The sequence below is a fragment of the Oxyura jamaicensis genome, chromosome 4, assembly GCF_011077185.1.
Source record: "Oxyura jamaicensis isolate SHBP4307 breed ruddy duck chromosome 4, BPBGC_Ojam_1.0, whole genome shotgun sequence".
In the NCBI taxonomy this organism is placed as follows: Eukaryota; Metazoa; Chordata; class Aves; order Anseriformes; family Anatidae; genus Oxyura; species Oxyura jamaicensis.
The window spans coordinates 1,811,854-1,830,215 of NC_048896.1; the positions used below are offsets into that span (position 1 = coordinate 1,811,854).

The window sequence follows — 18,362 nt, forward strand, 5'->3', positions numbered from 1 at the left end:
TTTTTTTTTTTTTTTTTTTTTTTTTTTTTTTTTTTTTTTCCCAAAAATGCGCTTCCTGCAGGAGGGAAAGCGGCCGCCCGCTTCAGTGCCGCACTCCCGCAGCCCCTCAACGCGGGGCAAGGAGGTGCTGGGCACAAACTGCCCCGGCTGGCACCCGCGGGGGGCTCTTACAGCCCCCTGGGAGCCCCCGACAGCCTCCGGAGGTGTTACTGTAAAGCGGTTTTTGACAGCAGCTAAGGAAAAACCGACAGAGCTTTTGCACCCTGGAGCTCTTCGGTTTGGGGTTAAAGGTGCCAGTTTTACTTTCCTTTATGTTACCAGCTGTTCAAATTTGTACTGGTGCACACCGAATCACTCCGGTCTCTGTAGGAAAATGCTGGGGAAAAAAAAAAAATCGTGCTGTACGGCCGTAAAAATGCAGAGAGAAAAAATCGGGCTCTGGAGAAATTAAGAGGTTTACCAGATTGTAAAGAGAGCTACTTTTATTTATTTATTTATTTATTTTAATAGAAAAAAAAAAAAAAAAAAAACATTTCCAAAGTAAAAAGCTCCTTTTGAACTTATTGGGCAGGCAGTGGTAGGAGGGAGAGGAGCTGATGGACGGGCTGCAGTGAGGAAAGAGAAAACCAGCACAGCTTTAGCAGTTATTATCATACAGATGCTAAAATATCAGGGATTCCTGGGATTTGTTTTTTTACTAATCGTACCATAATTGCATGTAACATATTTTTCCTAAGGATCAATTTTCTGGAATGATGTAAATATAACAAAATCCCCATTTGCACTAACAAGAAAACTGCATTTCTGAAAAATAAAAATTTAAAAAAAAAGAAAGAAAAGAAAGGAAAAAAAAAAAAAAAAAAGCTGAAATAGAAATCCTGAATCCCCAAAGCCAGAAGTCAAATTAAAAGGAAGTGTGAATGATGAGCTGAAGAAAAAATTGACACAAAAATGGGATTTTTAAGCCTTGTAGAAATAGCAGAAAGGGTCAGCTATTTGGGCTGCTTTGTGCTTTCCACCATTATCCCCAGTCCCAAGCTGGTGCTGGAAGCTGTGTGATGCTACAGCTTAGGATACCTTGAAGTCAGTGCTGCCTAGAGCAAGAATGCATGCTCTAGCTAGCTGCACAGGCACTCATATGCTGTCTTGTACTCACAAATATTGGCTTTGTTGCACCCTCTTACATGTCCGAAAGCCCACAGATTCTGGGAAGCCGTCAGGATGTGTGCACCAGGAGGAGCCCAGCTCCCTGCGTCCTCTCCCACCGATGTCAGTCCGCAAGCAGCCGCTGACATCAGTGGCGAAGGGGCGAGACATTAAAATAGAGCATTCCAGGGCTATTGCGAAGAGGTGCTGCCAGTGCTTACCCGACCTGGGGGATCCTCCGCCAGCTGGGAGCTTGCAAAATTAATTTGCACCAAGTCTGCAATCTGTTTTTTATTTTTTATTTTGTATTTATTTGTTTATTCTGTTGGTGGTGGGTATTTTTTTACCTTTTTTTTTTTTGGTTAGATTTCATATACTAGCTGTCTTTGGTAAGAAATGAAAATAAGAGGCGGGGGGAAAGCCTCTAAAAGAGCGTGGTGATGACCGAGGAGCTGCCGCTCCGGGTGCTGCTCAGAGGCGCGGTGCCCAACAGTGGTGTTACACACACGAGCAGCCTCAAGAGCACTCGCACATGTGAAGTAAGCCAGTGTCGCTTTTTGACCAAATTATGAAAGTGTCCATTGATTCGTTTCGGAGAAGAGAATGTCAAAATGACATGTGCGTTTAAGGCTCCAGCAGACACCTCGAGGAGTTGAGTGTGTGTTTCAAATTGCATGGGAAGGCAAAATTAGTCAATTCCTGTGAGCAGGAAGGTACAAAAAATCCTCCGTCAGGCTGAATACATTTTTTTGTCCTTATATACGTGGGGGAAAAGCTGCCTGTAATTTGCACGAAAAATGGAGAACTGCAAATGGCAGCGGTGTGTGCATAACAGGAGAAGGTTATCGGTCGTACAGCGAGGCGCGGACCCAGCAGGTACCTGTTGGTGTGGAACTGAGCCTCATCGTTCTCCCAGTCAAATTAATGGCATGGGACAGGTCTGAATATTTCTTAGACAAGCACCAAGTAACAGCAATGTGTAACTTATGGGGACGCCTTCCCATTTTCCACGAGTTGACTTTGGGGCTGCTTTGTGTTGGGATGGAGCACAGCAGCAGGGAGATGCAGTGGGAGCAGGAGTCCACCAAGGGCTCCGTGTTTGCGGCCATCACTGTGGGTGATTTCTGTTCCTGTTTCCAGGTGGGAGCTCCAGCTCTTCTCCAGTGACCTCCAGCGGTGGGACGCCCTCTCCTCTCAACCCGCTGCTTTCCCCGTCGTGCTCCCCTCCTGCCTTCCACCTGTCAGCGAGCAACATCGGCGTGCCGTGCCCCGAGACCTACCTGCACAGCCTCAGCCTGCCCCTCTACTACAAGATCTGCCCCGCGAGCTTCCTGAGGCAGCAGTCCCTCGTCTTCCCAAGCCACGAGAAACTGGGAGGCGCCAGCCCGCCGGCTTTGCCCCACTTCATGGTGGATATGCCCAAACTCTCTGCCCTCGGCATAACAAGCCTGAAAAATGGTAAATCCGAAGACTTGAACGGGCAGTGCCTTCAAGTACCCAGTTCTGCTAGTCAAATGCTGTATGGATTACATGCATCTGGAAACATTTTCCCATCAAGTCCCATTGCTCGGGAAGCACTTAATTGTTCTTTACATCCTCCATATGGCTTGTACGGTTATAACTTCTCCGTGCCATCTAGACTGATGAATGCAGCAAGCCATTTCAAAGTGAGTGACAGCATTCCAGCTTCTTTTAGAGATGGCAGATGTAATCACTCTAACTGGCACTCGACAATTAACCATTGCCTTTAGTGGGATTTTGTAATATCTCTAAGCATTGGCGTGTAAAGCGAGCCTGTTCCTCAGCCATACCCAGGGGCTCGCTAGTTTCTGAGTACGAAATACTGCATGGGGCAGGAGTGCTCTGTCTAGGCCGATCATTTTTGGTGGGCAAATGTGTCGTGTTGCCAGGAGTGTGGAGGATCTGGGAGCGAGGATTTGCGATGATCCGCAGCAAGGCGATACCTGTTGGTGGTATTTATGTCACGGTTGTAGGTTAAGAGCGAGCTGTACAGTCACCTTTTTCATATTTGCACTCTGAAGCGGGAACGTAGCCGTATACACTTCCACAAGTACGTTTTCCTGAAACTATCTAGCTTTCCTTTAGTTAGCTCAGAGCCCTGTGAGCTCATCCCACTGGAGATTTTCCACGAAACCCAGAGGGGCTGTCTGAGGCCTCGAGGTGCCCTGCGTGGCCAGGCGCTTGGGCGTGCTCTGCCGCTGCCTTGAGTCCCGATTAACCACGTGGAAGTGCCTCGGTGCTCCAGGACCAGGGTGACTCGGCTCTCAGAGCAGGAACGTGAAGCCGAGGCCCTGCTGCCGAGGTGAAGGAGAACAGGACAAGCGACCAGGGGCTGTGGCACGGAGCCCGGAGCCCCTCTGCCACGTGCTGCCAGGAGCAGGGCACCAGGTCTGGTCCACACCGGGGGGCTTGGCTCAGAGACCTCGGCAGGGAAAAATGCCTCCTGAAGCTGCTGGAGAACGTGGGTTGTTTCTGGAGAGCTGCAGCTCAACCAGCCCCAAAGCACAAGACTGGAAATCCCTTCCGAAAGTCCTGTTTGTTTTATTATAACCTGTGGATATTCTTGTTATTCCTGTAAATAATCTCTAGTCCCAGGGGCACAAAGTAACTCGCAATAAATCGGGGCACAGATTATATTTTTTGTCTGATCAGCTCTCAGTCCGTACCTGAAGCCAGTTTTATCACTCAATATATGACAGAGATTTGAAAAAAGTGCTTGAGTGGGGCCAGCCGTATTTTGGGATTAAGATAAGAGAATCCTGTATTTACAAACATAACACAGCAATATATAGGGATTAAACGTAGGTTTAAGAATCAAAACCGGTATCAGAGTCCTGGTTTTATTTTCATCCACGGCAGACACCAAATTAAGAACAGAACAAGTGGTTCAAATAACAAAAAGTCACACTTTTACTTTCACGAGACTTTGCTAAAATCAGCCAGCACTGCTTTCCCCAACGTGCTTGGAGCAGCCAGAGCCCCGGGTGACAGCAGCGTGCAGCGGTAAGCCCCGCCGGCCCCGCCAAACAGTCTGTGCAAACCTGCTTTCTCATGCTGTTCCTTAGCAGTTTATCTCACTGTTTTTATTTAAAAAAAGGAATGTTTTTTCCTCTGGGAGTCCTTGTTTCCAAGCTGTCACTCACTGCCGGTGGGCGAGGCTGGCACGGGTCCTGCGAGATGCGGGGCGATCCCCAGGGCTGGGCGCTCTGCTCGTGGTCGTGCTTGCTGGGAGGCTCTTCCCGATCAGTCACGGATTTGCGGGTGGATGCAGGGGGCAATGTCCAATTTTCCAAATAGCAGCAGTTGCGTAAAATATTCCAGAGCTGCCGGCCATGAGCTGCTGATCCAAAAAGCCAGTGTTTGTCTAGCCGAAGACTCGACCGATGATGGATAGCTCTTTTCAGGACAGACAATCTTATAACAATAGCTGTTTGAATTCAGGTCAGATAAATCCCATCTACTGCAGCTGAGCAAATTCCCCCCCGCAGTGGGACCCACGGCAGCGCTGCTCAGGAACCCGGGGACCCGGGGAGGCTTTGGGCGGAGGCGGCGATGCTCTCGGTGGAAATTCATTCGCTGGGTTTGTTCATACCATGCCGTAATGGTTCTGCTTATGTGAGACAAACTGCGCCCAAAGTAGCCTGCATGGCACAGAAAGTGGGGAACTTTCTAGCGGGGAAGTCAGGCATGTTGCCATCACCATCGGTATAATAAATCACTATTTATTAAATGTGAAACTGGGGAAACCGAGGTCAGCACTTCAGGTGAGACCACGTGCCTGTAAATGCACATACGTTATGTGCTGCTTTGTGCTTCCTCCCTTTAATATGATTTGGAGACCTGTGACAATTGCAAAAGTTCTCAGTTTTCTGGACATAGGTGGTGAATAAGAACATAAACACAGTTACTACTTTGCTATGGTTTAATGGGAACAGGGAGAAAAGAAGCAAAGTTTTTCAGACAGGTTGAACTTGCTCAGCAATCTCAGCTGTTAGCCACCTGACCTTTCCCAAGAGAAGCCTGAAGTTACTCCCAGATAGCTGATCACATTTACAGAGCTCGGCAAATGAAACCGGCAGCGCTCACGGCGCCGCGTTTGTCCTCCGCGCTGGGACGTGGGATGGGCTTGGTGTTCAAACAGCAAGAGGCTGATCTAAAAACCACGGAGACAAAAATAAAATATATATATATAAAAACAACAATAATGTTTTTAATCAATGGGCAGTTTACTGTCCAGCCTCACCAAAATCTCATGGACGCATCGGAGAAGTTTAAAGTTGGCCAAATGCGCAGAGGGAGCGTTGGATGGAGCCGCACTGATAGAAGTGCCTTAGTTTACATTTGATCTTTTGAGGTTTGGTCTGTAATTAGATGATAATTTGTATCACAATTATGCAAAACAAACGAGGATTGGCTAGCAATGTAGACCAGAACAAATAAGCACACGGAACATTTGAAATGTATCCAGTATTAAAACTATTTACATGTGTGGCTCAGGCCACATCGGACATGTTGTTCCAATAAAGTTACAGAAAGGGAAAAGGCCAGTATCGGTTCCTACGAAAGTTTCAAATGTTCATGTTTACAAATTTGTATTGCACATTAATATGTAAACACACACTATAAGAAACAGATGACTCCGCAGCATTTGTGCGTCCTTTCTTCTTAGATTTGTGTGCACCGAACGCACAAAATGCGCAGCGACTCTTGTAAAGTGGGGATAACAAAGCTGAACGGGAGGTGCTGCGTCCGACCACGTCATTCTGAAATCACCAGCCCTGCCACTAGTTTGTGTGAAGTCATTTTACAGCAAACAAGAAAAAAAACCTCCTTGCAACCTGTCCACAAGACCGTGACATGCTAGCCACCTTTTGCTACCCCATGATTTGTGATTTGGGGTGCAGGCCCCGGGCACCCTGTCCCGTACGGGGCTGGGTCCGTGCAATTCGCAGCCTCCTGGCCCCGGAGGAGTTACAGCAGTGCCGGGCAGCCTGGATGCAGCCCTCGGAGCTGCTGGGAACGATCCTGGCTGCTTGCAGATGTTGGGTATTACCCTGCAAGCTGCTCACGCTTACTAGAGCTTTCTCTGAGCTTGTGTAGTTTCTGAATTTTATGGTTATTTATAAATCCACTTCTCCTCTCTGTCCCTCCGGTGACATTCATGAGAAGAACCTACCGTCTGCTTCCTTACATCAAACAGTTTCCTTCCGCATGAAGCAGATTGCTTCTCCGAAAGCACCGAGCTTGGAGTTTATTGTGGCAATTAAGCAGAAGAAGTATTCCAGGTTTCGCGAGGGACCCTTTGAGCTTATAAATCAAACGACACAAACCAGAAAGTAAAATTCAAGACCTTTCTGGAGAGGAAAACACCGACATTAAGGGAAAACCCCAGGTAAAAGTAATATTTGCTGCCTGAAGAGGCAGTTCCTGAACAAAGCCAGAGACAGGGGCAGGGGTTTGGGATGGTTTCTGCCTCTCTGAAGTCAGAAGATATATTGGATGCACTAAAGAGGTTTTCAGACATTTTCTGTTATCGTAAAAGCTTCACTCCTTCAGATTTTGAGGGAGCAGCTTTTCGTTCAAATCCACTTTTTCCTTCTTGGCTCCAGATCTCCTCTCGGAGCTGGGTCCCAGCTCCAACAATTTCCTCCGTGCGCGGCGGGCAGCTGGGAGCACTTAGCAGCTAATCAGCCCAATTCTGCTCACCTGCCTGAGCGATCCCTGACAGGTCCATCTGCTTCCAGTCAGGCTGCAAACAAAACGGGGCCTCGGCTGCAAAGGGGAGGAAAGAGCAACGGAGCGGTGGGGTTGCTTGTGGGTACCCATGCTGATGCTCCAGGGATGCTCTGGGGATGGTCACTGCCCTACCCCTTCACCACAGACCTGCGACCTAAAGCCAGCAGAAATTCACTTCTTTATTTAGGTTTATAAAGACATGCTTGCTGTTTTTCCACTCACCAGGAAGGTTTGAAATACTGTCAAAGGGACGTGGCATTAAACATCAGTAGAGTTGCGGAGGGAGGGACCACGATACCTGTTAGGGTGGCTGTGTGCTGCCCTGGCAGCATCCACCTCACCCCAAATGCTCGGCAGCTGGAACCATCATCTTCCATCATATGTTTCTTTAAATGCCTTGGAGGCCCTGCCCTTGACAGATGTTAAATACGCTGCAGAAAAGGCCCTGCAAATTTATGGCGGTTTGCTAAATTTGAGGGTGGGATTGTGTTTTGTGGGTGTTTTCGATAGCAGGACAAAAGGGAGCAATCCAGGTGGCTGGGCTGATTTATCCACCACTGGCACCACACACCTTCCATGCAGGCTCAAAAAAAAAAAAAAAAAAAAAAAAGTATAATTCATAAATACAAATAAAAAAAATTACCCGGTGAGGGAATACAAAATGCTCCCCTGTGAGCATTTCCCCAGGGCTTTACAGGCACAGGTACAAGTCACAGGCACAAATGCCCCCGCACCATACAGTTTTTATTCAGGCTCACACAAATACCTCAATTTCCACAGTTTTCCAGTAAATCATTGCGTACACCCCCAGCAAAATGCTGGCAATCTTAAAGTGGAAAACTAATGGTCTTATAAGCATTGACCACCAACCAATTTTCTTCTATCGGGTAAAAACTGTCATGAATATTCAGCTGCCTGCTCCGGGACGAGCAGGTACCGCTCAGCATCGCTCTCAGCATCCCTCTCCTCTGTGCACTGACAACACTTTTAGATTCAGAGCTTTACCAGTTTCTTCCTTTATCTTCATTAAAAGTCTTAACCGTAAAATTAATTGAAGTTGATAAGCCATTTCCTGTATCGTATTTCTTCCAGCGTTATCAATATTGCTAATAAAAACATAGATTGAAACAGTATGTTGTAATGTCCAGGATATAAGCCAGGTTTTGCTGCAGCTCAGATAAATATGAATTTGGCCTTTGGCTTTCATAAAAACAGGCTAATGTCTCTATCGGGGCTATTCAGGCGGATAACATCAGCCCCCTCTGCTTCAGTGCTCAGCACTACCAGTATTTAGGTGAGCGGCGGGCTGTTGGAAGAAACAGAGCTCTATTTGCTGAAGAGTTTCCAGATTAAAGCTAATCAAAGCAAAGCGACCCCCGAGACTTCATCTCAGCCCGAAACCCAATGTCTCCAGGGCCTTCACGCTCTGAAGTGCCGACGCTCCTCGTGTTGGCTTGGCTTGGGCGTTCTCTGCGGCAGAACTGCGGATGAGAAGACGTTGCCACGAGATATTTCAGGAAGAGGATGGGGAAGGGTTGGTTTGGCTAGAGCTCTGTTGCCTCGGCAGTTTCTCCTCTCCTGGCTGATATTCCAACTTTCTAAAGTGGTTTTGGGTCAAGCCCTGTTGTGTGGCGCTGGAGGGCTGCGCCTCCCCACGTGGGGAAGACCTGAGAGGAGTCAGGAGCCCTTCAGCACGATGCGAGCCCCGAAAGCCTTCCCGTTAGCTGCTGATCCCGAAGACGGGCCTTGCCAGCTCCCCGGCCACGGAGACACGCATAAGGCGGCTCCAAGCCAGCGCTCCCCCAGTGATAGAAATAAAACGTACTTCTAAATTGTTTCTGAGTATCACCCCATGCAGCTGGAGTCACGGGCCGTAAAAAGGAGGAATTTCACCGGGTAGGTCTCCGGGACGCAGAACAGCCCATAAAGGAAAACGAGCTGCAGCTCTGCTCCAGCTCGGTGGCAGGGATGGCTCCCACAAACGGGGGTGGGTTCGCCCCTCGTGGGGTGAAACCGACCCCAGTGCGGGCAGCACGGAGCCGGTGCTCGCCCGCAGACTTCCCCTCCCTCCCGCTGGCATCGAGAACCCGTTGGTAGCGCATCGGCAGGAGGATTGAACGCCCAAGAGCACGGAAACGTTTTCCCCTTGATAGGCAGAACGAGCCCAGGAATAGCAATTCGTTGTCTAATGGCAGGAAAGAAAATTAGAGGCCTCGCCACGAGGAGGATTTGCTGTGCAGCAGGTGAAAACACGGATGGGTGATTTTAAGACAATTTGTCAGTTTAAAAAAATAATCAAAACATACGCGGGATAGGGGGAAGCACTCTGAGCGCTTTATTTCCAGTAATTGTGCTTGGTCAGTTTTGATCTCGCAGTTTCTGCTTTGACAGCCATGCTCGCCCCAAAGCCAGCCTGCACGCTCTAATTCTGCTGTCTTTTTTCTTAAAATAGGACACACCTGCGAGGAAGGCGAGTTTCTTCAAGACATTCCTGATCTGGAGCGTATTAAGCTGATATTTTTGTTTTGTATTTTTGATGATTTGCTCCAGTGATAACATAATAGCATGATATTTTGCCTGGGATTGATTAAAACATTTCTTTTGATCAGAGCAGCAGATTGAAACAGTTGTTTATTACTGGACAAAGCTTCAAGAAAAAAAAAAAAAAAAAAAAAAAAAGAAAGAAAGAAAAGGAAAGAAAAAGAACGTGGCTCTGGGTTGCTGTTGAGTCTGCTTTTTTGCCAGGGGAATTTCCTTCGCTTTTGGAAGCGGTGCAAAATTCCCTGTTTCTGCTTCAGGACTGGAGCAGCGAAGGCGGGGAGGGTCTGGCCACCACTTCCCCAAAATTAGAGGAGGTAAAAAAAAAAAAATTGGAGGTAGGGATGGGAAGGGAAGGACTGGGCTGCCCAAGGGGCAACGCATCGTGCTGACAGACAGCAGATGAGATCTTGGTCATTTGTTTTTCAGCTCCACGGGTGTTGAATAAAACTTGTTTTTCAGTCTCAGAACGCACCGCGCCCCGGACTCAGCATTTCCTAGAAAAGTCATCCTTCCAAGCTGCTTGAATCGCTGCACATTTCAAAGCTACCTATGCATTAACCTTCAGACTTCAGCTAAAAAGCTCTTTTTTTGCTTTCAAACCGAAACCAGAGTCATATTGTTACAAGCCGACAACATCTGAATGTAAATGTGTTGTTTTGGTTTAACTCCAGTTGCTATAAAGACTTTCAAGAATATAGATTTTAATTACATAAATATTTTTAATAAAATCCCACATTTAACTGCTGGCAAGACTGTAAGGGGAAAAAAACAATAATATCTGGCTCTGTCTCTTTGACAGAACAATTCTTCAAGTTACATTTGCCACATCCACGCAGCTGTGACCAATAACTCCGCTGTCTTTATTATTCTCCTATGATATGAAATTAAAATGAACTGGAAATGTTTATGCCACAAATGGCGTGCAACACATTAAACAGATAATGCAAGCTAAGGTTTTGCTTAAAGCAGCGAGTTCCTCCTCCAGCAGGACCACGCTGTAACTTAATCCACGCTTTTCCCAGGCAGCGGAGATTGCTGCTCTGTCGAAAGCCTCAAACACATAACAATATCTTCATTAAAGAGGAATTACTTCCATCTCACCATTCCCAGGTGCCACTGAAAGCGAGGCTTTGTTTCATGTGGCCAGTTTCAATTACTGTGTTTACATCAGCAGATTCCTTGGCTTCATGGAACATTTTTAGATAAATCTATTTCGGTTTTTGTTTGCTTCCCCTTGGCTTTTCCCCGCAGCGTGTTTATAAGCTGCATATTAATTCGTTGGTCATGCCTTTGGTATTTTTCACCGCTTTCAAAAAAAAAAAAAAGGACCCCATCGCATTCAATCATCTCAGCCCAACACGCTTTTTCCTTGTTTGCACCGATCGATAAACTGAGCTCCATCGAACTACTCCAGGCTGGTAATTCTCCCAGGGCGTGCACCTGCCCCCCGTCTGCCTGGCACTGTCCCCCCGGGGCAGGCAGACGCCAGCCCCGTCCCCCTTGGGACATGGGGTGGCTGCGGGCTGAAGCCACGGGGAAAGGAGGGAGCTGGGAGCTGCAATCCAGGAATGCATTTCCCACACCCCTGCGGCACGGTCTAGCGGTGCTGGGACATCAGAAGCGTGAGGAATGGTGTCTGCAAGTCCTGCCTGCTCCCAGCACTTCTGTCAGCAGCTCTGTGCCCCCTTCCTTCACCCTTGGCACACTGCGCACACAGCACTAAGGCTGCTGTCCTCTGAAATAACAGCAGCAGTTTTATTATTAGGAGCCCCTTTTGCACCAATTTTGTTAAAATACAGCTCTCCACAGTGCTAGCAAACAAAAGATAGATTCAAATTCTTTCTGAAAGCAGGAGCAACTTTGAAATACAGGCTTGGAGTATATTGATTCTAGATTTCAGCACTGATTTTTCATAGAGGATTTTTACCTTTCCTGGCACAGAAACCCAGAGGTGAACATTTCTCTGATTTACAGCTGCAGAGTTTGAGGCATCTGCAGATGGGGAGGCATTCTGCAAGACAAGCAACTGTCCCTGCATCGAGGTGAGAGCGAGAGGCAGCCAGGGCAGACCCGAGCCATGCGAGGGCTCAGAGCCTGTTTTTGGTTGCCCACCGTGCCTGGCCCCAAGCTCTTGGCAAAGGGAAAGGTCTGATCCTGCCATGGGAAACACCTCCTGCCGTCACAGCTTTTGGGACTGCAGCATTTGGCTAACACCGCTGTCAGTGTACCCATGGGTGCTGTTGCACGGGCCCAAAGCACACACTGGGACAAAATGTCCCCATGCCATGGGACGAGTTTGCAGCTTGGGTGCCTCCAGCTGAGCCGGAGCAGCAGCAGCAGCAGCAGCAGCAGCACCCCTCCTCCCCAACCTCCCCACCACCACCACCTCCCCAAATGGTTTTTAAGCTCGGCCACGATCATGTGAAAATGGAGCAGCCCAAATTAGCCGTGAACCCACCGTTTTGGGCAGCTCTCCCGTCCTTCCCACCGCAGCACACAGGCATCCCACTGTCCGGAGGCACAGCTGACGTTTTTTTGGCACGCTCTGAATTGCACTTGGACAGGAACCCACAAAAACCTCTCCCCGCGGCTCTGCCTCGGCCAGCCCGGGAGCTGCACGAGACCCAGCTCCCATCAGAGGTCCCCTAATATCGCCTGTCGTGGGCGATCCGTGGCGTCCCGGGCTGACTGCTAATTGCTAATGGTCTGCAGCGGAGCGCTGAGTGCCGCTGCACGACGCTGGCTCGAGGCGTGCACGCTGGCAGCACGTCACGTCGGATTTGCGTTAATATTTCAAAGCCTTACAGAGCAATGCTCCCCCGAAGAAGTCCGACTGTCTAGCCCCTGCAGAATAAAAGGCCAGAGTTAAATGTGCCCGTTAAGGGTGTGGGGGGGTTGTCCCCACGAAGCAGAGCTTAATTAGCACCCGCTGATCGCGGCGTAAATCTCGCCGGCGAGGGAAGGAAGCGAGCGGCGGCGCGAGCTGTCAGCAGCTCCCTGGGATCTGACAGGGTCCAACAAATGCTTTCCACATCCTGACCCCGCACGTCAATCAGCGCTCGGGGAGAGCCCCTCGTGCTGCTCCCACCGCCCGGCCCCGCTCCCTGCCCGCTGCCCTTCGGGATGGCCGGGGAGTTCCTCGGCACAGGCAGGGAAGGGTCCTGCAGGAATGAGCCTTTCAGGCTGCTCCAGGAACACCGGGCCAGTTTCAATCTCGGTTCTATCTCAGTAACCCAAAGTATAACTCAGAAGTCAGCTTCTAACGTTTCCATTCAGGGTGAAGAATAATATTCCACTTCCCCCCCTGCACCCCAAGTGATTTTCATTTCACGGGGGCTGGGGGGCTGAGCTCAACGTGGACGTGAGCTTTGGAGCTGAACTAAAGGATATGAACGTGCTAAAGAAAATACAGCAGAGACGTGACATAGAAATGCCTGCGTTAAGCTCTGCGAGGGAGCCGATTTAATACAGCAGGGAGCTGTGACAAAACATCACACTTAACGCAGTGAAATGTGTGAAAAACCCTTCTTGGTGTCGGCGGCACTCACGGCAGCTGGAACCGCTCCCTGCCCTCGGATCCAGCACGTGTTCGGCTGCACCAGCCCTGCAAATACTGATGTGCTCAGCACGCGCCCAGCTCACACCTCCCTCTTGCCAGGGGCTCGGTTCCCCACCACCTCTCCTGGACATGTGTCTGGGGGCATCTCGAGGGGCTCCTCAGCGGGGTCGGTATCTAAAATACACCCCAAAAAAATGACAATAGGGTTTTTATCTTCTTCACACAGGTGTTAGGGCGCTACAGCAGCAAATAATGTATATTTTTATGTGCAGCCTAAGCAGAATTGTCAGGACGTGGTCAGAGCCAAGATCTGGGAAGACATCGAGGTTGCTCCGAGTGACCAGAGCTGCTCGGTGTCCCCACGGGGCTGGGCCGAACCCAAACGTGCACAGACCGGTGATGTTGCACAGCGGTGGACGTAAGCATCCCGCCCTGGCTGCTGGGAGAGGAGCTGAGCCCTGGCCCCGTGCTGAGGGACAGGGGGAGAGCAAAGCATGCAGCTGCCATCAGTTCGGTCACATCACGGCGCCTGCACTAACCCGAGCCTGGGTGGGTGTCTTGTTACCGTTCCCGGGACGAACTGCTCGTCTGGGAGGCAATGATAAAGTTCACTTGTGACTAATGAGGGCCTTTTCGTTCAATTAATTAAGGGCCCGTGCTTTGCAAATGACGACTTTCATTTATTTATTTCTGTCAGCCTGACAACCGTTTGGATGTCTCTGTCCCCACCAAGCTACTGCCAAGGTGCTTGTGGGGAGGAAAAATTGAAAAAAAAATGCAAAAAAAAAATTTACTCCTTAATTTGGAAAATACACCCTTTCTTAAGCATCCAGTCAATATTACTGTGTTAAAAATAAATTGCTTTAAGAATGAATGTTTAAAAAAAATGCTGAAGAATATTTTCCCTTTTGGAGGACCAAACTTAATCTGTTCTCCTTCTGAAGACAAAGGGAATTGGTTTTATTTTTGAAATTAAGCTGTTATTTGGAAACATAGCGTATTTCTCACCTGTACCATTCACCTGTGCTCACTTCTATGCAACACCAAGAATTTAAAGGGACAAAATTTAATGGACAGATTGCAAGGAAGCCACTTGCAGGTGAACACCAAGGTCTACAAAGCTCCAGCACGTCACTGAGGCAGCAATAAGCAAAGCAAGAGATTGAGAATCCAGTGAAGAGCACCCAAAGGGTTTGGTTGTGGCTTTGCTTTGGAAATTGATGTCCCACACCCCACTGCCTGCCCGCAGGGCTTCCTGCTTGGGGTCATCCCTCGGAAAAAAGGAAAGGCGCACGCAGACGTGGCCCTTGGCTGCACCGCGGGGTTCTCCCCTTTGCTGGGGGAATTATTTCTTTGTTACTTAATCATCTGTAATTATCTCCTGGAGTAAATTCTGTTGGTGCATCAATTTTCAAACACAACATTCGTTTTTATCAGTCATGTTTATTTAATTTTAGCTGATTAGCACAGAACCTAACAAGTGGCTTAGACTAACAGTGTGTCACTGCTGAAGTATTTTGTAGGTAACAAGAAGACATGGAATAGTGCACATGTTGCTTTGTCTGCATTAATCTATTTACATTGTAATTCTTCAACTGTTTTTAATGGCTGGTTCAGCTGGAAGTGATTAGTTGCCCAAATTAAAGCCACATTTCTCACTTTGTGCACCGCGAAGGTTTTCGGTTGTTGTCTTTTCGTTGCTTTTTGTTTTTCGAATCAAGACAGATATCACTCAAAAACCCATGAAATCCTATTGAGGGGCTGATCCCGCTGCTCGGCTCCGTGCTCCCATTTATCCCTTTTAAGCCAAATACTTGGACGGGCCCCGGGCTGCTGTGTTTGAAGGCTGCTCGTCCCGGCTCCTCTCGTCTCCTGGCTGAGGCTCCTCCAGCTCTTCCCACAGCACCGCAGCCAGCTTGAAACCCAGACCTGGGGCTGTCCGAGATGGCTTCCATCCGTGGTCCCTCTTGGTAAGCACGACGTGACACCTCGTGGCTTCGCCCTGTCCTGGAGCAGCGTGCTAGGGCTGCAAGGAGATGCCAGCCTGGAGGGAAGGGGCAGCAACCTGGTCTGCACCACGTTGTGCTCACCTCAGAGCTCCTGAGAGGGGCTTCCTGGAGAAATTTTCCTTAGGAAGTGCTATTTAATTACATTTTGCCTAGAAAAAAAAAAATCTGGAGGAGGTGTTGCCGTGCTCTCCTCTCACAAAGGTGAGGAGCAAAGTCCTGCTGCGCCCTCCCTGGCCCTGAGAACACCCCATAAGGTGGTACCCATGGGAAGGGGGATGCAGGGCAGGAACCTGCAGGGAGGGGGATTCACCTGCTTATAGCCCAAAGTGAGTCTTCTTCACTTAAGACAACACTCAAGCTGAATAAATCGAGCATTTGCACGGGTTCTGTCCCAAGGCAGAGCTCACCTGGCCCAGGGCGCTGCTTGCTCCAACACCTCCCCCCCAGAAAGGGGGACAGCATTCCCCAGCAAGTTTGCTGCTCCTATCGCTTTGTCACAACCTGAGAGCCCCTCGAATATTTTGGTGTATTTAATTATCCTATCTGCAGCATCTGTAGCTCATTACATGCTCGGGCTGAGGGTGCGCGGAGTCAGGTTGCGCGGAGGCAGAGGTCAGAGCAGCCTCCAGCCCGGCTGGGCCACGAGGCACAGCAGCCAGCCAAAAGAGCCAACGCTGCTCCGTGCCGACCACCAGGACCCTCTCACTCCAGGGAAATAAAGGAAGGTAGCCAATTCCTCCTGGCTACCCAGTGCCTCGAGCACCTGAAGCACACGGGGCAGCCCTCTATTTCTTGCGGCTCGGTGCACCAGGGCTGGTGCTTCGCAGCACCCTCCCTGCTCCACCACATCTTGCTTTTAATATACTGCCCAGCATTAATCAAACGCTTTGGAAGCATCCTGTATCAGCTCTGCAAAGCAGAGCTTAAATGATTTACTGGCAGATTCTTTCAGCTCCTGTTAGCCCCCTGTTTTGCTTTCATGTCAGTAGCAGAGGTCAGCAGCGGGAGGAGATGCATGCTTTCACTTTGTCTCACATTTGCTGCTGTCATTCTAACCCCGCTCGGGTCCCTGCAGAGCAGCAGGATGCGTTCATGCTCGCAGCCCTCTATGCTAATTGATTTTAGGGAGCCCATTCATCAGTTTAATTTAGTAGATCACCCACCAGGTTTGCTGTTCACTGTCAAAGGTAATTCAATTAAAAGCCAGAAGTGTGACTAACTATTCGATGCTAAATATGCTTAGCAGCTGTGTTGCTGTATCTTCTCCATCCTATTCTGTCTGCAGAGCAGCCCAGGCACAGCATGCAACCGAGCCATACCTTGGCTGATTAATGTACACAACAGCTCGGCAGCAGTGCCAAAAATTAAGCCCAAATGCCTTCTTCAGTATGCAACAACATGCAAATGTCTAAATGTCATAGTTCCAGGAGAAGAAAAAAAAAAAAAGCCTCAGAAGTGCTGAAAGTCACTGGATAAAATGGTTGAATTAAATCTGTGCATCTGTCGTTTTGTGGGGGGTTGTGTTGTTTTTTCAAAAAAAAACTTCACAAGAATCAAACTAATTCTCTTTCATTCTTACTTTTAAATACCTATTTTCTCCCTTCGTCATCGGTCGAGGCTCCTGCGAAAGCCACCCGACAGATTTAATCCCACTGCTGAAGCTGTTTGGGAATCAGGCAGACATCAGAGCGCTTGTCTGAAGATGTTTCTATTAAAGATGGGGGAGAGGGGGGAGAGAAGCCTCGCTGAATTCCTCCGGGCTGACAAACTGCTTTGACACTTGTCTGTTGGCATCGGTCACTCATTTGGGGTTTGGTGGTAATTAAGCGCATCATTAGTGCTCCTGTTGTATGCCATGGGACAAAATGGTGTGTCTGCTTAACAGATTAGAGGAAAACATTATCTGAAAAGCGCAGGTAAACAAGACACACGTCCCCTAACCTTTCACCCCTGGGGAGCAGGGTTCACGTCCCACCAGCCCTGGTGAAGGGGCGGCCGGCACCGCCGGGGGGCTGGGGGCACGCCGAGAGATTCCCCAACTGCAGAAACCCCTGTGCAGAAACCAGCCTGTGCTCTCCTGCAGTGATGTCCTGAAATTATTCATTTTGAAATGAATGAGGCACTGAAATGCTGAGCACTTAATACAGCTCCCATTTCACAGGTCCCGTTCCATCAGCTTGCGCCCTGCGAGTCCAACCCCGTACAAACGCTGAGGTTTTCCAGTTTCCATGAGCTAAAGATGATCAGTGACCTCCAGCAACAGCCCAGCAGCCTTCCTACGTGGCTTTTTGTAGAGCAGGAGGCGGAATACTTGTACTATTCTGTAAATAGCATCCTGAGAAAACATCCAGATTTCCCAAGCATCACAATAAACCTTTCCAATGCTGTGTAATTAAAAATATTATAAAAATACATATTTAAAATATTTGTTTAAAAAAAGCAATGACATAGTTAAACATAATAATTACCACTAGGTAAAGTACATTAATAATCCTATTTTTACAAATAGAAATATCTCTGCAGAAGAAACTGCTACAGCCACACACTTTGTATAGAGATATCAAGCTTGTAAGCAGCGAAACGCTTGCAGCGACGTAACTGGATCAGCAAAGGCTTTGATATACAGTCACTGCCAGGAATCCTTTATTTGTTGTTGCTATTGAATCCTTCCCTTCTTCTGGCATTAATAAATTAAGGCACCTGCTATACAAATCAGCAGAAATCTGGAAAATCATTATCACTTCCATGCGGAAACAACGTCCATCAGCAGTGAACAAATGGGGGATGTCATCTACGCGGGACTTTAAAAAAAAGATTCTGTTTGTCAAATTACTGGAGGAAAAGTCGATCTTACTGTTATGGACTTTATCCACTTCCAGGTCATATCAATTAGTTACAGCAGTCTCGTGGAGACTGGAACTAATTTACAACACTCGGAGCGGGACTGCCTGCCATTCCTGCGAGTTTCAAGTCCCTCGCTGGGGCTCCGTGCGGGTGCCTGGAACTGCAACATCACCAGCAAGAGAGCTGAACGGCTCTGGCGTTAGCCCCTTTCCCAGCAAGGGACAAAAAATGAAGTCCTGACTTTTCCAAGTGAAATCTCTCCTATAGAAACTACAACACCACGTTAAAGCTTTTTGGAGTGATCTTTGAAAAAAAAGAACAAATCTGAAAAGTGGAAAATAAAAGCACAAAAAGAACATTGAATATCTTTAAATGAAGTTCTGAAATGTTTCCCTATCCCTGACAGCTCTTTTTGACAGAAATTGATTATAATGAAGTATTAAGAATCAGACAGTAGGGAAATTAAATTAAGCTGATTATTATCTCCTCAGATACGTGTGTTCGTT

General features: G+C 48.4%; 1 protein-coding gene across 1 annotated transcript in view; it reads left to right on the plus strand.

The window, feature by feature from the left end:
- TBX22 (T-box transcription factor 22) overlaps nucleotides 1-4,025 on the plus strand; it is a 6,251-nt gene extending 2,226 nt beyond the window's left edge. The window contains exon 8 of the mRNA XM_035326442.1: nucleotides 2,287-4,025. Within this exon, the coding sequence (XP_035182333.1) occupies nucleotides 2,287-2,897 (611 nt within the window). The 3' untranslated portion in view covers nucleotides 2,898-4,025. The remainder of the gene's footprint in view (nucleotides 1-2,286) is intronic.
- The last annotated feature ends 14,337 nt before the right edge of the window (nucleotides 4,026-18,362 follow it).